The sequence below is a fragment of the Rhinocladiella mackenziei genome (assembly GCF_000835555.1).
Source record: "Rhinocladiella mackenziei CBS 650.93 unplaced genomic scaffold supercont1.6, whole genome shotgun sequence".
NCBI lineage: Eukaryota > Fungi > Ascomycota > Eurotiomycetes > Chaetothyriales > Herpotrichiellaceae > Rhinocladiella > Rhinocladiella mackenziei.
This window is the reverse complement of record NW_013550599.1, coordinates 2,872,407-2,897,073: the sequence shown is the minus strand read 5'-3', so window position 1 is coordinate 2,897,073 and position 24,667 is coordinate 2,872,407. Positions and strand designations below refer to the sequence as shown.

At 50.9% G+C, this 24,667-nt stretch overlaps 12 protein-coding genes across 12 annotated transcripts; 6 read left to right on the top strand and 6 right to left on the bottom strand.

Annotated features, from left to right (window-relative positions):
* Positions 1-247: 247 nt before the first annotated feature.
* Z518_08818 (uncharacterized protein) lies at positions 248-1,159 on the bottom strand (the record flags this gene model as incomplete). The annotated part of the gene is made up of 1 exon (XM_013414557.1): positions 248-1,159. The coding sequence occupies one exon, from the start codon at positions 1,157-1,159 to the stop codon at positions 248-250; it is 912 nt and encodes a 303-aa protein (XP_013270011.1).
* A 287-nt stretch (positions 1,160-1,446) lies between these two features.
* On the bottom strand, positions 1,447-2,689 carry Z518_08817 (uncharacterized protein; the record flags this gene model as incomplete). The annotated part of the gene is made up of 3 exons (XM_013414556.1): positions 1,447-1,686; positions 1,746-2,092; positions 2,152-2,689. 3 exons carry the CDS (start codon positions 2,687-2,689, stop codon positions 1,447-1,449), a joined length of 1,125 nt encoding a protein of 374 aa, XP_013270010.1.
* A 1,599-nt stretch (positions 2,690-4,288) lies between these two features.
* On the bottom strand, positions 4,289-5,056 carry Z518_08816 (uncharacterized protein; the record flags this gene model as incomplete). Its single annotated transcript, XM_013414555.1, has 1 exon — positions 4,289-5,056. The coding sequence occupies one exon, from the start codon at positions 5,054-5,056 to the stop codon at positions 4,289-4,291; it is 768 nt and encodes a 255-aa protein (XP_013270009.1).
* Positions 5,057-5,614: 558 nt separating this feature from the next.
* Z518_08815 (uncharacterized protein) lies at positions 5,615-7,198 on the top strand (the record flags this gene model as incomplete). The annotated part of the gene is made up of 2 exons (XM_013414554.1): positions 5,615-6,013; positions 6,065-7,198. The coding sequence occupies 2 exons, from the start codon at positions 5,615-5,617 to the stop codon at positions 7,196-7,198; spliced, it is 1,533 nt and encodes a 510-aa protein (XP_013270008.1).
* Positions 7,199-7,990: 792 nt separating this feature from the next.
* Positions 7,991-9,245, top strand: Z518_08814 (uncharacterized protein; the record flags this gene model as incomplete). Its single annotated transcript, XM_013414553.1, has 3 exons — positions 7,991-8,237; positions 8,296-8,396; positions 8,517-9,245. The coding sequence occupies 3 exons, from the start codon at positions 7,991-7,993 to the stop codon at positions 9,243-9,245; spliced, it is 1,077 nt and encodes a 358-aa protein (XP_013270007.1).
* Positions 9,246-10,046: 801 nt separating this feature from the next.
* Z518_08813 (uncharacterized protein) lies at positions 10,047-11,444 on the top strand (the record flags this gene model as incomplete). Its single annotated transcript, XM_013414552.1, has 2 exons — positions 10,047-10,672; positions 10,946-11,444. The coding sequence occupies 2 exons, from the start codon at positions 10,047-10,049 to the stop codon at positions 11,442-11,444; spliced, it is 1,125 nt and encodes a 374-aa protein (XP_013270006.1).
* Positions 11,445-11,625: 181 nt separating this feature from the next.
* Z518_08812 (uncharacterized protein) lies at positions 11,626-12,741 on the bottom strand (the record flags this gene model as incomplete). The annotated part of the gene is made up of 1 exon (XM_013414551.1): positions 11,626-12,741. The coding sequence occupies one exon, from the start codon at positions 12,739-12,741 to the stop codon at positions 11,626-11,628; it is 1,116 nt and encodes a 371-aa protein (XP_013270005.1).
* Positions 12,742-13,578: 837 nt separating this feature from the next.
* Z518_08811 (uncharacterized protein) lies at positions 13,579-13,783 on the bottom strand (the record flags this gene model as incomplete). Its single annotated transcript, XM_013414550.1, has 2 exons — positions 13,579-13,717; positions 13,767-13,783. The coding sequence occupies 2 exons, from the start codon at positions 13,781-13,783 to the stop codon at positions 13,579-13,581; spliced, it is 156 nt and encodes a 51-aa protein (XP_013270004.1).
* Positions 13,784-14,410: 627 nt separating this feature from the next.
* On the bottom strand, positions 14,411-15,638 carry Z518_08810 (uncharacterized protein; the record flags this gene model as incomplete). Its single annotated transcript, XM_013414549.1, has 2 exons — positions 14,411-15,397; positions 15,453-15,638. The coding sequence occupies 2 exons, from the start codon at positions 15,636-15,638 to the stop codon at positions 14,411-14,413; spliced, it is 1,173 nt and encodes a 390-aa protein (XP_013270003.1).
* Positions 15,639-16,280: 642 nt separating this feature from the next.
* Z518_08809 (uncharacterized protein) lies at positions 16,281-17,375 on the top strand (the record flags this gene model as incomplete). The annotated part of the gene is made up of 2 exons (XM_013414548.1): positions 16,281-16,578; positions 16,633-17,375. The coding sequence occupies 2 exons, from the start codon at positions 16,281-16,283 to the stop codon at positions 17,373-17,375; spliced, it is 1,041 nt and encodes a 346-aa protein (XP_013270002.1).
* A 2,738-nt stretch (positions 17,376-20,113) lies between these two features.
* Positions 20,114-21,298, top strand: Z518_08808 (uncharacterized protein; the record flags this gene model as incomplete). Its single annotated transcript, XM_013414547.1, has 1 exon — positions 20,114-21,298. One exon carries the CDS (start codon positions 20,114-20,116, stop codon positions 21,296-21,298), a length of 1,185 nt encoding a protein of 394 aa, XP_013270001.1.
* A 2,503-nt stretch (positions 21,299-23,801) lies between these two features.
* On the top strand, positions 23,802-24,263 carry Z518_08807 (uncharacterized protein; the record flags this gene model as incomplete). Its single annotated transcript, XM_013414546.1, has 3 exons — positions 23,802-23,844; positions 23,904-23,963; positions 24,055-24,263. 3 exons carry the CDS (start codon positions 23,802-23,804, stop codon positions 24,261-24,263), a joined length of 312 nt encoding a protein of 103 aa, XP_013270000.1.
* Positions 24,264-24,667: the final 404 nt, after the last annotated feature.

Here is a 24,667-nt window from a genome sequence, read left to right as displayed (position 1 = left end):
GGGGATATGCCATTCAGCGTGTTGGGTCCTAGTACTGTCTGCATCAACAGGGTTGGCATGGATTTGTTACAGGAATTATCATTTCATGGTCGCATCAGATGCTCCCTGGCTGGCTAGCTGGGTCCAACTTTATCCCTCAATTTCTCACATATAACGCCATTGCTATGCATATGCATTGAAATTCCGCTGCCGTCCTTTTCTTCCCTCCAAAACCAAGCCGATGGGACCTCAAAAATACAGTGTTTCGTCACGCCTCTGTCGGCCCAACACCTCGTAAAAGTACTACGGTGTTCCCACTCGCAAGCGCCTTGCCGACTTTCTCAGCAAACTCCAACAACCGTCCCCCTTCGACGTGATATACACGCAGCCGCTGCTCCTCGGTCTCGACACGATTGTTTACGTTCGCAACCTGTAGTCTCTTGGCTGCTTCGTCCAGGAGCCGACCGACACTCCAATCTGTGGAGAAGAACAGGTCAGACTTGGGCAGCTTGCTGGATGTGCTAGCCGCCTCGGCCTCGACGTGCAAATAGATCCGCTTTTCCGGGTCGAGTTTGTCGTCGCCCTTGGCGGATCTCTTCAGAGCGTTGAGCGCTGCGGTCTGCGCCGCTCGACTGGTGGGTTTAGGCTTCGGCCGCAGCGCCTCTTGTTGGCCTTTGCCCCAAGACTTCAGACGGCCGAAGCCTAATTTTATTTTCTCCTTGTTGCTCTGTACGGCGATGTCCAGCGGTCTAGCGCCGATCGGTATCAGGTTCTTGCAGTCGTGGTCCTCGCGCATGCGGTGTTTCAGGCAGTACGTCCTATTGCAGTCCGCGCAGTGCACGCCGGTGTTCTGGAAAGTCTTGATAAATGTCTTGCACGTGGGCTCGCTACATTGCGACGCATTATGATGGTTCGGTTTGCCTGGAGCGGACGTTGTGTTCGTCGAAGGTCGCCCAACTTCATTGCGCCGTCGGTTGGCCGCCCATTCGCCTGCGCGCGGACACTGGTGTGCAGTCTCTGTTCGGTGCTCGAGGCAGAATGTATGGTGGCACGAGTCGCAGCGGAAAGGGAGGAAGTCGAGTTGGTGGCAGTAGGCGAATTCGCAGTGCGCCCCGATTGCTTCGACGTCTTTGTCCATCGGGGTATAAGATGCTTCGGGAACGGCGGTGGAGGTTGACATGTTGGGCGAACAAAGGTAATATACAGACTCTACAAGCAACGAAATCGTCCGATAAGTAAGCAAAAGCGCTCAAAGCCGCCACTCTGAGCAGGCAAGAGAAGAGTCGTCACCAAGTTGCCGCGAAGAACATGTACTGTAAGAAACAAGGTTGCGTCAGGCTGGAACATTCGGGATGCTACGCAGAAATTCCCCGCGCCGAGGCTGAGGCTTGGAGACTAAGGCTGAGGCCTTTTGTTTCGGTGGTAACTTGTCTTTCAAAGCAGTCTGGATGTAATGACGTCTTCTCTTCAATCCCACAGCAACACCGCTTTGACCGTCTTGCCACTATAAATATCCTTTGCCGCCTGCTCCGCCTCCTCGGCGGCATATGTTTTGATCAACTGGTCGTAGGGAAACTTCCCCAGCTGGTGTGCTGTCAACAACTCGGGCAAGAATTCTTGAGGATAGCAATCCCCTTGGTTGCATCCCACGTAGCTGCATCCCGCCTGCACCATCTCGAACATATTGTGGGAGGCCTCGGCTGAGAGCTAGAAATCTTCATGAGTTCCGCGTTCCTGACTTTGGCCCTTGGAATCTAACAACTTACCTCGCCTACACCGACAGTCACCACTTTCCCTTTCCGTGCGGCACTATGTATGAGTCCCTTCACAACCTCTGGTCTTCCGGTCGTGTCAATGGCTCCGTCCACCCCTCGTCCACGGGTGATGTCCATAAGAACCTTCATGAGATTGGGTCGGACCTTTGCATTCACTCCATGAGTGGCACCAAACGATCGAGCCATCTCAAGGCGGGCTGGGACGATGTCGACGGCAATGATTCTCTTGGGAGGAAACTGGAGCAGTTTCAGCGCCATTATTGCTGACAGTCCGACCGCCCCAGCTCCTACCACGGCGACCGACATGTCCGATGTCGGGTTGACCACGTTCAGCATCGCTAGGAATACCAGATCAGCAAACGGCCATGACGAAGACAATGGGGACGAATATATCTACCTCCAGCGCCCGTCATCACCCCACATCCCAAGGGCGCCAACTTCTCAAAGGGAATGTGCTTGTCGACCTTGACAAGCCCATTCTCCGATACAAGAATGTTTTTCGCAAAACTGCTCTGCCCGAAAAAGTGGGAACTAATCCGCCTTCCATCGCTCGTGGACGAGAAAGCCTTGGATCCGTCCAATCGCCCAATGCCGAAGTTGTACTGAAACCACAGGTCACAGTAGGAAGACTCCTTGCGTAGGCAATACTTGCAATTTCCACAGCAACTGTAGCAGACAATAACGTGATCTCCACGAGAGACCCTGGTAACATTGGCCCCGATGCGTTCGACGACGCCAGCGCCCTCATGCCCCAAGACCGCGGGAAACAGCTCCGGCATGGTCTTTTCTTTTGCAAAGTTCAAGTCTGTGTGGCAGACGCCGGTGGCCTTGATACGGACTTCCACTTCGTCGGGCCAGAGCACGTCGTTGAGCTCGACTTGTTGGTATATGAAAGGTGCGCCGGGTTTGGCCACCACCAGAGCTTCGGTGATCATTCTGACGGGTCGTCACAGTGAGTTACTGTTTGAGCAGCAGAAAAGTATTGTCAAGCTAGCCAAATATTTCACCGAGCTCTCGTCCGCCGGGCTCTGTCGTCACCTACTCGCCGCGTGGTGTGATAGTCGACAACACATGTCGTGAATAGCTACCGTTCGGAATGCGATTCTAATGCCCTCTTCTGCCGGTCGACGCTCAGAGAGGATGCACGAGAAGCTCTACAGCTGTCAGGGGAGGGTGTTGTTACCCAAGCTGAACGTTGTGGAGGAGCATTGTGGCAGTTCCTATGGACGGAAGAAAGTTTCTCAAAATCCCGCGCTTCAGCCCTGTGTCTAATAAAACCACTTCTTCCTTCCCCCTTCTATCCTCAAAATCTCAGGGTGCTCGCTCAGAAAGGTCACTGGACTTGACCGTGTTCAATGGAGTACCAATCGATGCGCTTGCAGAATCTGCTTCTTTCAGACCCCTCCTTCACCTTCCCGGCTTAGGCAACATAAATGAACATACATTGACGAAACCATACTCTTCTGCATTCTTTTCTATGATGGCTTCAATACCAAAAGCACCTGCTTGCAGCTTCGGCGGTAAAGTTCATCTCCCCGGGCCCCATAAGCCTAATGACTTGGTTTGGGTGTCCCTGGCTCCATCGTCCTTGGGAGTGAGTCCGTCCTGGTCATTGGCTCCGAAGGAGATCTCCTCCAACAATCTGGTGAAGCCATGGACCGACTTCAAACTGCTGGTGATGTTTGACTCGGGCGTGGAATAGACTTGATCCGATCAGAGATTGTTCTGACTCGGCCGGATGCGACGCCAGCCATCATTCCACTCCGCGGGAAGAAGACGCTGTTCTTCAAGTCACTTAATGTGCTTTTGGCAGCTGAGAGGGCGAACAATGCAGCCCGCTTACCTTTAGGGAAATTCCCGATTCGATCCATCGACGGTCGATCGTCCGAACCTTCAAATTCGTCTCGCAGTTGTTGCATACGATACAGTCCACCATATCTACCTCAAATGGCTGAACAACACCGACTATCACTATTTGGGGTATGCTGATCGTATGCAGAGTAAGTGATTGTGTCCGTGTCTAAGCATTGTTCTAGTGGCCCCAACCGATACTGATGAAAGTGTACACTCATCCATTCCTTGACTCTTCTTCTCTCGACTCGATGGACTATGATGCAAGGTGCTTTCGTCTCTTAGACTGAGGTATATAGTCAGGATCGTCCTCTTCCTCGTCCACAGGATCGAACATGTTCTCGCCCGGATTCACCAATGCGTTCATCACCTTTTCAAGGCCTATCTCACCACCAGCTTTCGTCTATGAAACTTCAGGATCAACCCCACCGCCGTGCTCGCTTGCCGGCTATGCTTCGGAGAGTCAATGCCATACAGGGCAGTGCCGCGTATGTGACACAGTCGGAGATAAAGGATGGCATGTCAGCATCTACAATCATCGGATCAACGTTGTTATTTCAGACGTGCTCGAAGCTGACAACAGCATACCCATTTGCAAATCTGACGACGATTGTGTGGATTACTACAATTGGGATTGTGACCATTCAAGCCCCGATATGGGTAGCTGCCGCAGCAAGCTTTATCTACCAAGGAATCTCGACAAGATTCATGTCTGCGCCTTGAGTTTCCCAAAATCCGACATTTTTATATTTCCCCTTCTCCGCCCTCACCAGTTCAACCACAACATTGGCACCTTCAACAGGATCCCTAGTTCCTCTGTATCCGTTGAATGCCGTCTTGCAATGTCCAGGTCCAACGATTTGAAATTCGACGTCTTTGTTGGCGGCATCTCGACTCATTTCGACCGTCAACATGTTCAATGCGGTTTTGGAAAGACAGTAGGGGATCGATACGGTTGGTGGCAAGACGCCGAGGGCTGAAAGAGTGATTGAACCCCGACGAGAAGAAACACTGACGACTTTGCCGCCATGCGACGATCTGCGGAGAAGTGGTAGGAAGAATTGGGTGGTCAATGCGACCGAAGTGACGTTGGTGTCATATACTTGGGCATAGACGTCTCGCCAGTCTGAAAAATCGGTGGCCGATGGTATGCCACCACATCCAGCATTATTGATTAGGACATCGAGCCGACCGTGTCCCTGTTCGACGACTTCGACGGCACGCTTGATAGATGCATCAGAGGTCACATCGATCGCGACCGGGTGGACCGGGGAGGTAATGCCCAAGTTGTGGAGTTGTTCGATAGCTTCTTTGCCTTTTTCAGGATCGCGACAACCGAGAAGAAAAATACCGTCGGCCGTTTCTGGATGAGTCGCCAGAGCCCGAATGATGGCAAAGCCTATTCCTCGGTTGGCTCCTGTAACAAGAATGACACGAGGTTTGGTGAACATGGCTGGACGTTCTGGAATGGTGAACGATAGGAAACAAGTCGTTTCTATTTTCGCCGAACAGTTAAGCACCGTCCTCTCTGTGCTTCTATGTGTGAGTCTGCAGCTTTTATATGCATTCTCTATGTTGGGGGTGTCTATAATTCTATGAATATACCCAAGTCCGGCATGTGCGAGGGCTCGGACATATTCTGCTATTTCCGCGTTGTACGCGATCTGCATTGTACAACGTAGTCACGTGGACTCTGTTGCCTAGTACGAGGAATACGCTCACTACAGTAATGACGGCGCCAGGCACCAGTCAGCCTACTTCGTACTCCATCACTCCTTTTCACCCTTTTTATCCGCTTTCAACATACTCGAATATCATTTCTGCGCTCTCTTCTGTCTATTAGCTTCCTGTCAACTCAACGCGTCGATTGCTCGATTGAATGTGTCATGGCCTTACACCCGTGCCGCTCCAGGCATCCATCTGCCACCGATATATAAAATGGCATCCTTTCGCGACTACACATTACTTTTTCATTTCCCTTTCTTTCCTTTTGATCTTTCTCTGGCATCATGCCATCTTCTGGAGCTCAGCCAGCCCCTCCTAACCGAGAAAAGTGCAAGCATGATTCTCTGACTTTCTCCCCTTCTAACCATGCCGTGACTTGGGGATACTCTCCATACACAAACCAACAGATCCTAACTGCCATCACTGGCAAGAGAAAACATTCACCCCGAGCCGCCTTCAGCCACCATTTGGACATCTTCCCGGCTCCTCTGGTCCTCCCTGGTGATGAGATTGACGTGGACCCGACGTGTCCACCACAAAGTTTTCGGTCGTGGGTGAACCTCGGAGTACGGAATCATGTCACATCTCGTCGAAATGTGATATATGTCGCTGTTTCGCCCGAAATTGATCCCAGTGTGGGCTATATGAGAGAGTGGTGCCGCCCAAAAGTTGATTCATCAATGGTATCATGTTTGTCAGGCGCCAGGGGTCCTTTGTTATGCTGACGAGACTAGAATTCCAAAACCCCCATCCAATCCACTCTCGATATCAGTTCGGTGGTTGCCTACCTTCAGGCTTTCTACCACGGGCTCGAGGTCAAGCTATTTCCAACAAAGCTGACCTTTACTTCGTGGACACACTCCCCCGGTCACAGGCCGACGCGCAGTCAGAAAACACCGTCGAAAGGACATTCTGGAGTCGAATATGTTGCCCTCTCCACCCAACGCGAACTTGTTCGCATCCGTGTGCGCAGCAGAGCCCCTCTCGATTCGGTGTCTCCACCTCACCTATTTCCATACACCCACCAGTTGAATCTCAGCGATCTAACAGATGGCGCCATCAGTATTCTACCTTCAGACGCGTATGCGCTCCTATTGACGACCGTGCACGACATATATGAATCAGATGATGACGACTTCTGTTGTGGACGTGCGTGGGGTGCAAGCCGGGTTGCCATTGTGTCGAGTGCACGATATGATCCTGCCCTGGATAAATTGCATGCAGTCGATGAAGATCATGTTTGGCCGGCAAGTCATTGCAAGACGTTCGTTGAAGAAATGAGCAGGGAAAACCTAGATGGTGAGGGACTGGACCGGGTAGAGAAGCGCCGAAAGATCACCAAATCTGCGACCGCTGCCTATTCCTTATCTCTGCAGAAAGCTCTCAAAGCACACATGACTTCCGTCAACGTGCCGCCATTGTCCCCGTTGGATATATCCTCGGCTAATCTGTTCCGCCTGTGCCGGACTGCTTCGCATGAATTAGGTCACTGCTTAGGACTCGATCACTGCATGTACAAGGCCTGTCTCATGCAAGGTGCCGCTTCTGTAGCAGAGGATCTACGACAACCACCGTATTTATGTCCGATCTGTGAGCGGAAAGTTGGCTGGGCGGTGTGGGGAAGAGACATGGCCAGGAGTATGCCAAAAGCGAAGGTCGGAAAGACGAAGGGTAAAAACAAAAGGACACTGAACAGGGAAATGGACAATTCTGATTGGGAACGAAAATTTTCAAATTGGAAACTGGATAGGTGTTTGGCGATGAAGCGATTTTGCGAGGGACAGGGAGGGAGTTTTGCTGTCTTTGCGGCATGGTTGGAGGATATGCTTGAGGTTACGGGTACTCGGTCTGGAGGCTCTGATCTGTGAAATATAGACACATCGGAGATGTGTGTGTGAAAATTGACCTGGCGAGGCTGGGGGAGTGGAATGTCTGCCCGGCGGAAGAAAATATCGGGCTGACAAGAGAGATATGGGGATCTCTCAGTAGAGGCGCTATTATTGGAGGTAGTATGGTTAAGGATATCGTCCGGTCAACGAGTCAAAGGATTCTGTTGCTAATTCTCAAGAGGACTATAATATCTGGCACTCAGGTACAGCGGACCGCCTTGAGAGGTGGGAAAGAAGGCTGAGGTAAAGGACGACTCCAAAAGCGGCGGTACCATCCGCCCAATTCGGTAGCAGATTCCCTACTGAGGAATCTGCCTCTATTTTAGGTAGGTTTTCATTTCGGGAATAGTCTATATCTTGGCATCCCGCCGCTTTTGACCTCGATATAAGAAGGCATCCTCCCATCCTCCATCAACGTCGACCGCTCCATCCTCCCCTCTCTCCCTTTTGATCCCCACTACTCGGCTCCATCTGCAACCCAAGGGCCCCTACCATCGCTGAACCAAGTCCTCCCTCCGATCACCAACTCGAACAGTTATGGTAACGTCGACCCCACAGGTTACCCTAGGCCGCCGACGTGGTTTCACCCACTGTGATGTGACTCACAAATCTCATCACGTGCGGGTAACTGCCCCCCCTAACAGATCTCCATTTGTTTAAGTTTAAAAAAAAAAATGAAAATGAAAAAAGCGAGGGTACAAATTGTGTCAAATGACCCTCGTATCAAAGAGGAGATCCTGGATGGGATCATCCAAGAATACACGAAAGAGGATGGTCACGAGAGGAGCGCCTAAAATCGACTCGGTTGACTTTAACAATGAAGATTACAACGTACGCTCACCGGAGCGCACTCAACTCCTGATCAAAATTGAGGAGGCGATCCGCGACGCTGACGTCTCCCCAGCTTTCTGGGCTTGCTGTCAGCTCGCCGATATGGAATGCTTGCAAGACATGGCCAAAACGCGTGTACACATGATTCTTGGGTATGATAACTCGGTGGCGCTCCTACCGTTGCAATGTGAGTTGCCAGGATTTAGATCAAATTGAGGCGCTATACATATGCTTACTGTTAACAGGGAGTCAGCGACTCAAAGCGGAGGGTCCGGGTGCAAAGAATCGTAAACTGAATTCTGGTGGACAATCATGGGTGCAGCGGTCGGAACAACAGGCGGATAAGGTAAGTAGATATTGACCATCACACCACATCTGACAATACATAGTACAAAGAGCGTGATGGTTACGAATGCGCCCTCACGAAGCAGTCATTTCCCGAGGCAGCTCATATATTCCCCTACAGCATACTCAATTCACTCCCAAGAAGGGAGACCAAACCCAAGCCTCGAGAATGATCCCCGATTTTTGGCAGTTATTATGTCTCTTCTGGGACGAGGATCGGGTCAACAAATGGAAGGAGACAATCTTTCTGGGTTCTCAGAATCCTAATACTGATCTCATCTCCCTCGATGCCGGCGTTCATATGAAGTGGACTAAAGGATTGTTTGCGCTGAAGCCGCTGCGACTTTCAAGCGACCGTAGACAGCTCACAGTTCAATTCTTCTGGCAAGTTCCTGGCGATTACAACATCGACAGCCGGGTTGATTTGCCTACGGAACCCACATCATCAAAAGGCCTGGATATAGTTGGGAACAATTGTTTGTTTTGCGTGCAGGATCATGGCTCAAACCGAAGATTTAATTCTGGAGACGTGTTCACTTTCACCACCAAAGACCCCGAGAAACTACCGTTACCGAGCGTGGAACTCCTAGACATGCAATGGGTTCTCCAACGTCTCGTGGGAATGTCAAGCGCTGCGGGATGGCCAATGTTGGACTGGGATGACAATGAAGGTGTCGACGATGATGGTTGGCTTATTGCGGACCATACCTCCGATGTGGAGGATGCCTTGAAAAGAACCAACGACTGGGTTGCTACCGAGAAGCCTACGGAGATCACACCGGGAATTTCAACGGCGACACCCCTGTTCTTCTGTGATCCCCTATCACTGAATGGACCCGAATTCATATGAAAAGTGTGGTGATCTTGGCGGATATGCACTCGAGAGTTTCGTGGATTGTACAGTAATTCTGCTATAAGATGAACCAAATCGACCTGGGTCGGGACCGTGATTCGATTGGTCACGAGTTCCTCGTTCTGTGTGGTTACCGCGTGGGAAGGTCAAGAAGAGTTCTGCAACTTGCGCTAGAGGGCTATTGTTGGAGATAGTGTGGTCGAAGGCATCTTCGCTGAAAGAGTCAAGGCTTCCGTTGCTAGTCGTCTCTTTCTCTTCTCTTCTCTTCATTTCATCAATTATTCTCCCATTTGGCCGAACGGGAGAACATCCAGACAAGACAGATTGGAGTCTCCAAGGCGACCAATAGGGCCGTCATCTCAAAGCTCCACAGGCTCATCCTAAGTCCGGTAAGTCGATCATATTTTCTGGCAGCTCATTGGCCCAACCCCTACGAAGAGCCTGAGCGTCAACAATTGGACACAAGACTGCGCAGCCACAGTGGTCCAGTCATCCTTGGTTGGTGGGTTTGATGGGTGCCTGAACGACGCCATCCTATTCATCCGACTCTGTGGCTGTGCTCCTGTCCAACTCGAACTACAAATCCAGCCTTCATCACGATCAGACGACTTTTGATTGCACCTCAACTTTCACTTTTCCTTTTTTGTTATTTAGAATTCATGATCAGGTAAAGCAGCATCCGATACTTACCTTGGGCCGTCCTTACGCGGGCTGCGTGGCCCCTCGGTTATATTGTAACCTGTACATCACAGATAACCAACACCTAACTTTCCCCTCAGAGACATCGTTGCTGTTACCATGCCTCCTAACGAAAAAGCCAACCTACAATCCTCTCACAGCACTTCCCCCGCCCCTGCAGACCTCCCACCATCATACGAAAACACTGTTCTCCCCAGATCCACGCCCAGCACCACTTCTACACAACCAATTCCTGTTCCCAGCCAAAACCCGCTTGACGCCATTTCACGCCTGACGAGCATCAATTTCTCAAAATACAACATCCCCCAGGCTAAAATATCCAAAGACCAAGCCACCATAACGACCGGCAAACCCGAGCTAATAGCGACGCAATATGCACTGGTGAAATTCATCCACGAGCAAGCGGCCCTGCCACCCAAGCCAATCATGATCGTCCGCGGCACGCATCTAGGCGCCTACAGCAAACACGGCGAGACGATTGTCGATTTTGAGTTGAAATTCAACTTGACTAGCCTGTTAGATCTGGATACTGGGGCAGATCTTGACGGCACAAGATCACCAACGGGCCGGATTCGTGTTAAGATGTTCCAAGGTTCCCCTTCGTCATCAGGAATGCAAACGAGCAGCGGTAGTGGCAGCGGCTCTCGAGGGAGTAATGCATCGAGCCTGAATCCATTGGAGCAATGGGTCAAGAAGTTTTGCGATGACAAAGCGGAGAATAGAAGGTATGTCGTGGTCGTTCCGATGCATGAAAGTACCCGTCCTTCCCCCTTTTTTTTTTTTTTAATATTACACATCTCTAAGTGATCCCGCCTCCATTCACATCTAAACTCAATCTGCATCTTACCTCATGTTACATTCTAACTCATGTTGTCATCCCATCTTCTCAACCCCATTCAGTCCATATTTTATTTCATGCTCTTTCATTATCCCCTCCCGGTCCAACTCAAATCGAAAACACCAGTACTAACAGCTAACCTCGCGTGCCGTACATATAGTTTCACCCTGCATCGTCTCGCTTCGAACCTCCCCACTCCGATCCTCGAAGGCATGGTCCGCACCTTAATAGCCTCGACCAGGTACCGGGGCAAAGTCAGTGTCGAGTTTCCCGTACAACACGCCGAGGTGACTGTTCTCCGCCAATCGGGAAACTGGTTCACCAATATGCTTCGCCTGTATCCGACGAAGAAATACGAAGTTGTCGAGGCGGTATGGGACGTTGGTGCCACATCTAACTCCATCCTAAACCCCGGCCCCGGCTCCCAAGGTTTCGCTGGCGAAGGACGAAGTTCTGGCAGTTCTGACAACAACACGGACCGAGACAGTCGCGCGGGTCTTATTGCTCAGGCGTGGTGGAAGGAGTGGCAGTTCGCGATTTGGAACGGCGTGCTAGGTGGGAAAAAAGGTTGGGTTACGGTGGAAGATTGGATAGAAGCGAAAATGGGAGCGAGGGAGAAGGACAAATCTAAGGATTGGGGTGTGGATTATGATGCATAACCCCTTCCTTTTTGAGCAATGCTGGGACAAGATTCATGAAGATCGTGTCACGCCGAATTAGCTATCGATGCGGTTTCATGGGTATAGAAATCTCGTCGAATCTATGCAGGGCTTTCAATTGATCGCTCTTCACGGGCAGGTGAGACTTAGAACTAATCCATGTCCATGACAATTGACAATCTTATTCCTCGTCGTTCAATCCCTCCGCCTCCTCCGACTCCTCACTATGCGACGATTCTAAATCTTCAGATTCCGAAATAGGAAGACCCAGCACAGCCAAGAGTTTCCAGTATATGCCGTACAAGAGAAAGGGGTGGATTGAGGGCGGCAATAACGCCGACGCCGACGCCGACGACGTTGTGTCTTGTCCCCGTTCAATCCGCTGGATAATTCCACGTATTTTGGCTGCTGCATCGAGTCCCATTTGTTCCATGGTATTGTCGAAGGGTTTGAAGGCCTCAAGTGCCGCTTTGAGACCACCCTCTTGACGCGCGGCGTGCATGAGTGGTTCGGCCGTCACGGCCGTCCATACATCAGAATGGCAATCTCTTTGGCCCTTGGCCAGGAGAAGATCCTGGAGGATCTGGTTCGCAACGTCGGGGAGGAAGGGGGACATGCGGAATTCATTGTGACCAAAATTGATTAGCACCCAAGTGTCAAAAGCCCGCTTGGACTTCGAGGGAGAGGGTTTGCCACTGGCCATATATTTGCAGTGGTCGATGGAATAGTAGGGACCTGTTTGCCGGATTTGGACCGGAATATCGTTGATCTGTTCAAAGAGCTTCTTGTGGCGTCCCCAGAGCGGTAATGTTGCGACCTGTTCGCTGGACATAAAGATTATCGGGAATCCGTTCTCCGCTTTCTGGTGGATGGCCTCCGGGCAGAAGAGTGTGACGCGAAACCATGCCGCGGGCATCTCTGAGCGAAGTGTTGGACCCAGCCTGAGCCCTTCATCGCGCCTGCTGTGATAAAACTGGACACCGCACATGGGACAGCTGAGTTTGTAAGCCTCCACGTCGTCAAGTTGGTCGTTGATCCATTCCATAAAGCAGCTTAATGCCCAGCTGTTGTTACACTTTCCATCCATGTGTGTGATAATCTCGCACTTCTCGTGCAGAGGACCCCGGCACCACAGGCATATTTCGCGTTCGCGGGGACCTTTGCCTCGGGACACAAACCAGTTGGCTTCTCCCAGCGTAAGAAGGCGTGTGAGATTGACGGCGAGAGTGCGGTCAACGTCGGGATGGAGCTCTTCCGGACGAGGCTCTATTAACAGAGCTGGTATGTTACCCGTCATGATGGTCGTTCGCGAAATTGGAGGTTGGCAATAGCAGGACATTTAGTCGAGGCTGAATACGAAATCTGTCAGGCATAGAGGATGCCACACTAATCGGGCGCCGGTGCTGAGGTCTGGGCGTGGTCTGGTCAAGATCGGTACCAATTTTTGCTTATTGTGGCTTTGTGGAACAGGCATCACGCAGACACCGTTGAAAAGGTGACTGGCCTCGGACAAAGACTATCCAATTTTCTCATTAGAGAGGAGCCTTTTTCCGTATCATACCTGCATCATAATTCATGTTAATTTTCCACGTCAAATTTGGATCAGGCATCATCCCTTGGCCCCTGAAGCAACGATGTAACCACACCCCGAGTTCCAGAGTTTTCATATGTGACAGAGGATCTCCCAACAAGAATTCCTTCTCGCCTTCCCAAAGATTGTCGAGAATATACTCGAGAGAAGGAGGATAGATGCAGTGGTTGTCCAAAGGTGGGAGGTGGAGCTCGTTCTCGGTCTCACCGACAATTGCACCTTCTTATCGAATGCTCTACCAAAGGACATGTGAAACTGGAAGTACCCCGAATCAGCACCACTTCTTCACGCTATACCACTGCTCTGGCGGACACTCGAAATCCTCTCAGTCCGCAGCCGGACTTCAATCTTCTCAGTCAATCCTACCGCAATGTTGTTGATGAAGTCGATAAATTTTCAAACCTGCCTGCATTCCACAGGTAGCGGACATAATGCGCTTGCAAGATCCAGACAATGACCCCGAAGATGCCAGCGACCACCGAGTTCGGGCTGAAAGGTGTCGGCACACGGTTGTTTTGTTCCCATATGGAGTGGCAGTGTTTTTTAATATTTGCAATCCTCCGGACGGCTGAAGGTGTAGGATGCTCCCACCGATACCGGGACCAACTGTGAAATGATGGTGAGGATCTTGTCGGCGAGGAGGAGGTAGTGAGTGAATTCTTCGCGTTTTGCAATGGGTTGTCTGCAGGACAGTCAATGGAGGCTCGGAGAGTAACAGAGTGGTCTCGTACAGTCTATTGAGAGGCATTTTGGAGAGTCGTGGTGGTCTGTTAACCAGCTTGAGTGTGTGGTAACGCAGGCAAATGAAGACACAAGAGAATGGATTGATTGAGGCTCAATGGGAGGAAGAAAGAGAGCATTCAAAGGCCAAAGAAAACAGGCTGCAGTGGTTTTGAGAGAAAGACGAAGTGATGGGGCCTGCTTTTTTGTTTGACAAAAATTCAAGTAACTTCTCGTGATCGGGTGTTTTGTTTAGCGACTCGGAGGAAGCAAGAGAGTGGATGCCACGGTGGACAAAGGCGGAGGGAGATGAGGATGCATTCCACCAGGAACTGGTGCCCCGTCACTGAGTGACAAAGGAGAATTGTAGAAGCTATCGAGTAATTGCGTGTGCATGTCGAGCAATATCAGTAGTAGCAAACGAACGGATGCCGGATCGGTTCGCCTTGTGGGGGAGCGTCCACATAATTAGCAGCTTTTTGTTGTGTTCCTCTACATCGAATTGCGAGGAAATCATGGACATAGATACTTCAAAACGATCTTGATTAGACGCCGAGAACCTCCGTACCCTGAACACAAAGTGATGTCTATCAGACATACGATATTGGTATCAGTATCGTTATCTTCATGGTGCATTTCCCTTTCCTTTTCTCACCTAAAATTTGGCCAATGCCGCTTCATATGCAAACCCCAATGTCATCTTCGCATGCTGCAGCATATGATCAAAACTCAAATACTTGATCTGGTCTTCCGTCGTGTGAATCTTCTTGTCTGAATATTCAAAATCCGATTCAATCACAAATGCCGACGGGTACCCATATTTGCTCGCCGACGCGTGATCCGAACAGGCATATCCACACTTCGTCAACGTGTAAGGAATGTCGCAGTAGGCATTGATAATCTCCTTGACGAATTCCGTGAGGTTGGCATTGACGTAGTCCGTTATCACTCCCACTGATTCTGGTTGCCCATGTGCCAGTGTCTGCTCGACGTATCCCGTCATGTCTTGTTGAATCATGGCCTTGACTTCTTTCTGGCTCTCATGGTACGATTTGAAGATCGCCTGGCTTCCCAAGAGGCCACCCTCTTCAGCAGAGTACCAATGGAACTCGATGGTGTTTTCAGCTCCCCCTTTGACAATTTCCGGCGCCCCCAGAAGCGCCGTCAGCGCCTCGAGGATCGTGACCGAGCCGCTACCATCGTCGTCCGCACCGGGGGCAGCCAAGATAGATGGCAAAAACATGTTGATACTGTCCAAGTGTGCTCCAATCACCACTGTATGGTTGGTTTGTCCCGGTATTTGTGCGATAATACTGAACTGGCCCCATGGGTGCGAGAATTTATTCAAGCTGGCCCCGTACTCGAAGGCGCCTGAGTCTGACATAACTTGATATATCTGCTCGTAAAGCCACGTAGCTGCATCAATACCATATTGGCTCTTGTAATACCGAGTGTGAAAGGAAGTGAGGCCCTCGAGATGCTTCCGCATGTTGTCCTTGTCCAGTTTTTCCGCCAGGGCCTTGACCACTTTCTTGTGCTCGGCCTTGGATGGGTAGGTGATGGACATCGGTTCGCTTTCTGTGAGTGCCACGTATGGATACGTATGTCCATTCTCCGTGATGTCCATGAACTTGATGCCAATCTGATCATTTCCAGTGAGCAAGCTAGACTGAGATTCAACGTCCGGGATGCCATACTCGCTTCAGCGCCCATTTATCCTCCTCGGATACCCATAATGTATTTCCCGGGCTGATTTCAACCAGATATCTATCCTGTTGGATAGGTTGTTCCTTCTCCAAGGCGATTTGTTGGTAGCGACGATCGATAGAGAGGGCCGAGACCACCGCGGCGGCTATTAGAGGTAGCAAAGAGAGGCACTTCATGACTCGCGGTGAACAGATGGACTCGAAAGGGAATTAGCCAAGAAGCATAAAAGAATGGAATCACATAGATCAGACAGCTCGGTTGGGGGGGATTGTGAGTGTGTTGATGCGATGTTACGGAAGTTCGGCGCAAGGCAAAGCATACGCGACATCTTAGACCCTCTTCTGTAACGCCTTTTCGGGCGATGGGACCTCCCCAGTTGACCTAATGTTTACCGGAATGAATATTTGACTCATGAAGCCACAGCACATGGAAAAATATCACTCTCCAGCGTTACCATCGTGGCCATCATCAGATGCTGCGGTGATGAATGAGTATGATGCCCGTGGTACTTCTTGACTCACCATGTGCCTGACTGCTTATCGTCATTCGCCCGTCTCCAATTCTCCGGATACAGCGCCCATTTCCATCTGAACCCCCCTCCCCATTTCCATCTCCGTGTCTTCATCTCTTTCTCCGCGCCTCGAAGACTTCTATCCTCCTCAGTCGTTCTCTTCGGGCTTGTTCTTTGATAATTCAGGTTCATTGCCAGGCATTGATCTGGATGCTTTACTGTTCGGTGTCTTTCATGTGCACAAAGCTCTACCCTCTCCATTGTGTGACTGCCATTGTGCGCGGCTAGCCACCGAAACTGGATTAAAATGGCGATTGTTCCGATAATGATGCCTGCAGAGGGTGCTCAACCTCAACCGGTCCAAGGCACTGAAGCAGTTACCGCGCACATGGGCAAAGTCTCTATGGAGCCTACAACGCCCAATCGGCCTGTCATTGGCACCTCCGTCCGTATTACTGTACCTCTCGAAGCGAGCTCAAGACCTAAGGACTCGACATCAAAAGTCCACACCGAGCGAAAATTGATTCGCCGCGACAGTATGGAACGCCGCGAAGCTCTGCTCAAGGGCAAAGAGGGCTCACGGCAACGTCGGCGATGGGAGAATGGTGCTTCACTACGCGACTCGTGACGTGTATATCCAAGGCTAACCGAGTCTGAAGATCGCCTCCTATCAAATCCATGGGCCGTACCTCCTTTACCCTCGGATTGGGAAATCCGTCCCACGTACCCCCAACGCACTGTTCCTTATTACCTCGCTCCCTTGTGGGACGCCGCCGAGTTTCAGCGGGTTGTCGAGTCCCGCCTAAAAGGCCGGAAAAATAGTGCACGATCTCGAGGCCAATGTGCTCAAAATGCCGGCATGAGTCCAATGGAAGAGGCGGCCACCAATATCCCAAAGGAGGTCCGTGCTAGGTTGAAGCGCGCCAAAGCAGCCAAGGGGCTGCTCCAAGATCTGGAGGAGACCGTGCGTGCCTTTATCCAAAGGTGGAACCAAAGAGAAGCTCGATTGAGGGACGACGGATTTCATGATCTTCCATTGACAAGCGACAGTGAGGAGGACGAAGAAATCGTTTTCATCGGTCGAAACAGTGCCATGCACGATTCACCTGGCCAGCCGCTGAGACACCAAGAAGAAGGTCGGGATGATACGATCAGCACCGAAAAAATGGTCTTTGACGGTCTGGATAACGACAAAGGAGCAGCTTTCGCCCGATGGCTCGTCCACTGCGTGGGCAGCTACTACGGCTTGAGGACCTGGAGTGTCACTCGTGACGTCGAGGGTAAGGAAAAGAGGAGAGAAGCCTATGTGGGGGTGGATAGGAGAGCTAGAGGGTTCATGGGCCGGGGAGTCGAGGTCGGTCGAGAAATCGAACTGCCCAGGCCGTTGTGGGGAATGGTGTGAGATGTGAATGTAGAAGATATGTTTTAAATCACACCTTTCTGATTCGAAGGGATATTGTCGAAGATTTTTAGAAATTAAATCACCAGAGACATTCAGCGATTGCAGGTCGAGCTGATTCTCTTACCCCCCCCCCCCCCCCCCCCCCCCCCCCCCCGCGGGGGGTGATGAACACCCTTTGCTCGTTTTCGATCAGCCATTTTCATGGGGTTCATCCGGCCAGTGCAGGATCCAAGAACCGCAGACCTGCCATTGGACAAGCTTCATGTCAACTTGCCAGGTTCGACCAGGGAATTGGACCATTTTTCTGGATATTAGCAGATCGTGCGTGGAACGTGTGGAGCTGATCCGGGGTCTCCTCAACCACAGACCGTCACACAGCATATCGCAGCGAATAGAACGAATTATTCATAGTCATCGATAAAGCACCTGGATTGACCCAATAGTGGAACGAAAATCAAAAAACATGAAAATCCCCGTGGGAAGGTTCTCCTCTGGGATAGAAAGAAAGCTCGGCGGCTTCATTGCCCCTCTTGTATCCGAGCGAATGAGGAAGCGGAGGCTATTTCAAGGAGAAAGACGAAAACTGTAGAAAGCAGCCAGCTTATCGTATGCCGGACGCACATGTGTGATTTCAGGGCACACTGACAGAGTTCCCTCAACTGCAGAATAACAGATAGGCGAATCCCCCATCTTGCGACTTAACCCCTCATAAGCTTTCTGCTGTGAAGCCTCAAAGGGACCAAAATGGATCAAACATCATGGAAGGACCTGGTACGAAGACCCGCCGAACCGAGGCACGATCATTCAAACCGAACAGATCGAGGGTCGGCCCATGATGCGGCCGTTCACCCTACATTGCACTTGCATGTGAACGGACGGGAGACGGGGATCAGGGATGCAGCGGCATTCAGGGACGCACCGGCAAAAGCACTGAGTTTGTCACGTAGCTTGATGTGGAGCCCAATGAAGACCGCAAACGGGTACACACGAAAACTCGGAGTCGAAAATGTACGTGCCGATATTCTTTAGGAGCAAACTTGCGGTTCGAGCCGGGGCTAGCTCTTTGCTGATCAAGGATGATGCAATCTATTTCCGTCAGGACAAGTTGCGTGAGATTGAAACGGTTGCATGACTTGTAGGTACGCTGGATTCGTGCTAAAATGCCGCACACCTGATGGATTATGAGACGGTTGCCTGACTCAGACACGACAATCTCGCACGTGCTTGGAGCGGAGGACAGAGAAGCACCTTGGCCGTTGAACCAATGATTTGAGATGCGAGAGAATTGACCCAATGCTTGGGAATGAAGCAGAATAGCTGCCCAATATGAGGAAGATTGCGCATTGGAGAAAAGGTTGTGGAGAAATTTGAGCTGTAAGTCAGTGAATGATAAGACACTTGGAGGTGATACAGAGGTGCAGGTACAGCATCTAGCCGTGAACACATGTTCATCCTTACCTGAATCACAGCAAGCGACAATACTATTTGAAGATCGCAAAGAAGTAGGGCCTAGCGGAAGAGGTCTTTGAAGCAGCGTAAAGCAGAAGAGCGTCGATGATTTCGGCGGTGTCATACCAATGGGGTGGCGCCACGCATCTCAAGACGAAGACGATGAAATTCTGCAGGTGGTTTTTTCCGCTTCTCTTATTGACGGAACGGTTCAATTAGACATAGGGCCGCTAGTCCATATCAGGAATAGCGGGCCGGCGGCTGTATCCTTTGGGCCGTCATCCAGCAAACTTTATTTGTTGCACCAAAAGCAATACCGTCTGACTCCCCTCCTCCCGTGAGAGGAGCCCTAAAAGTTGGGTGTCAATTGCTTATTATTTGTGGAAGAGATTCTAGGTCAGACTGCTCTGTTAAATCTTTGACTCGATCGTCTGACACATTCCGAGAGACACACGGCAATCGATTCTGCCCAAAGTGTCGCCCGTTTCTCTGGTGCCTCCTCCCTCCTCGCCATCATGTTGAAAATGCTTTTTCTCATCTCTTCTGACCAACCTGAATGTTGATAGGACTTGTCTGTTCTCAGGTATCCTCGGTTCTCCCCTTCGCCACATTCCTTCGCTGTTATTCGCGTTCCCGTCCTCCGTTTGCCAGTTTGCCTCCCACGCCACGGAGAATAGTCCTCGCTTAGACGCTCTCTAACCAGTCCGACCATAAACAATGAAACGGGCGACTTGCTATCCCCCGAACTAGGACGGTATCTCACATCTCGCGGCTAGCGTAGGGTGCACTCAACCAAGAACTTTTTTTCTTAGGTCACCGCGGCCCAGCATTGCAAAAATGTAGAATGCCCCCAATTTTTTTTTTTTTCCAGAAGAAAAATGGGCCCGGTAGATGCGTCCCGGCCGCACCCGCTTGCCTGTTTTCGTACGCATCGGGTACGACTTATGCTGCGCCATCCATCAGCGCCTGTCGATTCTCGTACAAATGGGCATGAGGAAGGGTTTCCTTCCACATTCTGTAGTTCAACTCGTGGAGTGATTTGGACACTCGGCTCATTCGTTTTTTTGGCCTGACTACCAATCATCGTGGGTCTTCCGATTGCTTTTTGGTAATGTTGTTGGTGAATCAGCCTTTGGTCCTCTCGATTCTTTCTTCTCTGGGTGATATTTGCGCTGTCCCGTATCTTTCCCCATCAAATATGACTTCCTCTACATCTCCTTCATAGTTCGCACCCATACCCATTCTCTTCAACATTCGATATACATACGTTGCTAGATTCTTCACACATCATGCCGCGATATACCCCAGGCCGTGTGTGGTTCAAGGGGTCTTCCACCTCGTCAAGCTCCACATCGACCCGCAGCCACGAGTCCAGCCTTTCTAGCCATTCCAGCCACACTCAATACACCAACGTCACTTCATATAGCGACACCAAACCGGTCGTCAAGTATTCCAGCAACTACCAAGAATATGAGGTGACGGACGAATCATCGTCTTATGAAGACGAGAAAGATGTCGATCCCCGAGCCTCCATCGAAACATATGCTTCTGGCGCTTCCACCGATGCTTCCGAGCAAGAGTCATCTAAACCTCCTAGCATATATCCCTTAATGAGATCGGTCTGTTATCACCCCGACGCCATTGCCACCACTCCCCCCGAGTTTGGAGAATTGTTCCCATCAACAAGAAGGTTCCTCATCCAACACGACGACACGACTCCCGACGGCAACCTCAATCTTCGACTCGACACCGAATTGACCGTTTCCAAGGGTCAAAAACTGAAATTGACACTCTTCCACCTCCGCATGTATGATCTTGCTGAACGTCAATTCTCACTTCGTCGATATCAGCGGCAGTCGGGTCGGGAAGTTTGCAACACCAAACGAAAATATCTGAAACCTGTCACCAAAGGGTCTTCCTCACCCAAGAAGCGTTCACTGTCCAGCACCTTCAACAGGATGAACCTCAAGTCGTTGGCGGCCAAGCCCCGACCGAAGACGTCATATGAGGCTGAGGACGACGATTCCGAGGATGATCTGGAATTCTTTGCCGCTCATGCAGACGTGAAAGCCACCATTCCCACCAACACAGTCCGGCTCGAATTCTCGAATTACGCCCAGGTCGAATTGGAACGGTGCAGGAGAGGAGACGGCAAGATGTATGACTTCGAGTACTGGGGTGGAAGGTACACCTGGAGACGGAATGTCTATCAAGACGAGTCCGAGATGGTGTTTTCCTTTGAGTGTGTGAACTTGGCCACAGGGGCGTGTGTTGCTCATGTTACCCCCGACAAGTTATCGCCCAAGCAAATCCGAAGAGAAGCTGCTCAGGGAAGTTGGGTGCCGCCGTGCAGTATGCGGATCACGGAGAAGCAGATGTCGAGTGACCTGGCGGATGTCATTGTCGCAACTGGCCTGGTCACACTTACCGATGACTGCATCAGAAGAAAGTGGCCCGAAGCTCACCGCTCCTAGGTGGGCAGGCTACATGAAACAGATCATATTTGTGGGTTGTCCAAGTGAGAAAAGGGACGGCCAGGACAAAGCTTCCTATTAGAGGGGTGTGTTACACAACAATCATGGTGGTATGGGATGCATCGCGCGAAGACGGGATGCAAATAATACGGCAATGGTGAGCATTGACGTGGTTGGGCGTTGGGTGAAGGATCCAAGGTCATTGTACATTGTACACTATATCATCAAGTTGAACTTGCCGGGCGCATGGCTGGCGATGAACAGGTGGGGAAAATACTGTTTATTAGGACACGACACATAGCACGACTGAATGTTACATAGTGATTCGGGTTCTCTGAAACGCAGAGACGGCAAACATATCAATTATCCCAGACTCGGCGAGGAGATCAAAGCTGTACGCAAAACACAGGTACACCTCGAGTCGGTCGATAGTTTCGCCATGCCGATGCTGATCGCTCCTCGAGCGTCGACAGGAAAGATGAAGGTCCTCACATTTTTAGAAGCGACCTGGGATGGGGGCGATCGATCCAATGGCGTTCGGCATGGGGGGTTGGGCGTACGTATCTTAAAGACGAGGGAAGGTTTCGTCCAGTGTAGAGGCACGTGGGGTAAGAAAGATACTGATTCTGGTGCTGATGATGGAGTTTTGTCTGCTGCCACTCGATGACGGGGAGAGCAAAGGACAATCCACCGTGACGGTTCGAGCTATATGAAAGACCTGGGCAGAGTGGGCGTGAAGGACCAAAAGTGTTCAACTGCCAGTGGTCCGAATCAGATACAAGACGTGCGCTAGACCCCATGTAGCGTAGTGGGCCGAGGCTTGGTTCCGTTAGCATTTCACAACCCACTCGACAGCAATCTAAATTTCTCCCCCAATATCGTGGTATTGTATATAGACCTTTGGTACAGACTATATAGAATAGGATTCCCTATACTTATTTATGGACAGTTCCCGGAAAAGGGGCTGGTCAATCAATGAAAAAAAAAATGTAGACTCTCGTAACCTGCCCTGGGCTTGGCAGCGCCGAGCTTCCTGCAACCGCCCATCTCTCTGGGTCTCAGCCTGCGCCCGCTTGCTGAACTTCCGTACACGTCTTCAAACCCATCCCTGTGGTGCTTCTCCAATCACCGTCCTCCACCCTCTCACAAAATCCCTGCCGCTGCCACACTGCACGGCTCACTGACTTAGCCGTCCTCTATGCTCTCTGCAAGTTCTCCCGTACCACAGAGGCAGGGCTCCCTCCCCCATAGCCATCAACATTGCTGACTGGTCCATCAAATTTTTATTCCGGCAATAGAATACTACTCCTACCCAGCTTATTCTCGGCTTCTCTCCCAGTCACGGCCCTTATCATCTTAGTTTGTTCTCCTGCTCTCACTACTCACCTGCTCTTAGGTACATCTTACAACCGGGCGCCCACTCCCGCTCCATCTCCCACTTCCTCTGCCACTCCTTGTCTGCCCCGAGGCTTGAGCGAGATAGAGAGACGCGAGATGTGACCGACGTGGAGCGACAATATGCGTGTCCTGACCCTCCAACTACGTTGCTGCCCAACGGCCATCTCCCTTCCGAATGAAGCAAAGCAGCCAATCCCGCGTCTCGCCCCGATCTCGATGCTTACAGAGACCACTATACGCACGGAAGAGAGGCCAAATATCGTCTTCTTCAACCTTGCGATATTGGGTGGCATAGCCCGATGAGGCCGAGAACATCTCCGCTATCTCGCATTCCGTTGCAACTAGCCTGTCGGCTTCCAGCTCTGCTGTCCCCACATGGAATACTCTGTCCGGCATTGACACACTTTCTAGCCTCTCCAAGGTATTTTGCCATTCCTTCGATTGCTAGTTTTGCTCTACGCCATCATGCATATCATCGCATGGACCCGAACCAACCCACTACTGTACACGACCGGATCCTGATGCGCTGGCACGTTCTTGCTGGGTGAGGCTGTTGCTGGGTGCTTCAAGTTTTTTTTTGGGCTTTGCCTTTTTCGCCATCCCATCTAACCCACGTCTTGACAACATTGTCTCTCTGCATCCTCGCGTCTGTGCGACCTGAGATTTCTTTATAGACAATGCCAGGGCGGCCTCCCGCTGATCGATACAAAAGTGTCACGAGATCTCAGATCATGTTTCACAGAAGAACCATCTCTGTTTACTGTCCTCTGCTGTTCTTCTCGCTGCCTTGATTGAAATGAAGCGAGTCTGATAGAAGCAGAGCCTGTCATTGAAACCAATGCCCGAGTGTCTGCAGCTATCCTTCGTTCATTCCTGCGTCCACTCCGTCACTTGCTCTGTGTCCTCAGCTGGATTCTGAGCTGTCCATTTGGGTCTGCTGAATATAAAGTCCAGTCGATATCGTGGTCGTGCCAACTTGTTCTGCCTTCATATCTCACCTCATCTTTCCCCCGTTCGACGCTCATCGACTATTCTGCAAAATCGTGGTTCGGTTGGATTTGGCAGTTCCTGTGTCCCTTAACCACAACATTACTCCTGAAGAAGAATGGCTACCAAAACCCACAAAACCTGGCAGGAGGAGCTCGCTGGTAAGTCTCACAATCTGCTTGCAATCACCAAAAAAATGTGCCTCCTGACACTTCCACAGCCGAATGCCGTAAATTGAGACTTCCTGCTCCTGTTTTCAACATTGTCTCCGATCGTCGTGGTAAGGTAGTTTCCTGGGTCTATTTCTTCCCCGTCTCTACCCAATTTCGTTTCAAGAGGGGCTGACTCTGTGATTTGTCAATTATATCCAGGTGGACGTACCGCTTGGTCTGCTACAGTGACGATCCAAGGACAGAATCTTGCCGCCAGATACTGGTACGATGGTCAATATCTCAACAATGCCAAAGAGGACGCCGCAGAAGTGGCTTGCACAAAACTCCGCAACCCTTCTATTACCGCTGGCCAGTCAACCACCTACCGCACAGGAGGGGGCTACGGTCAAGGCGGCTGGGCTCGCTAGCATCCTCTGCCGTCTCCCTCCACTGGGAAAATCATGCTTTCGACCATGTGTGGATTCCATGTGCAGGTCAAGAATTTGAAGAGAAATGGGGTCGTTGTCTTAACACATACTTACTCGCCGGGAAACGAAAACCACGGGCTTCAAGGAAAGCATAGCGATGGCGTTAGGACCCCACACACATGGACACAGGGGTACCGGGTTTTCTTTGGGATTGGGATTTCTTTCTTTCCTTGTTTCCTTCTGTTCCTACACCAAAATTCCGAAAGAGATTAGAACCAGTCGAGTCAGGTGGGCAAGAAGCTTGTGCGCCCGTCAATGATGGGAGGTCTCAGTCCTCTCACAAATTTTTGACCGCTTTTCAGGTTGATAGAGGAATTCAGTCTCATTATTGACCCCAATCTGTT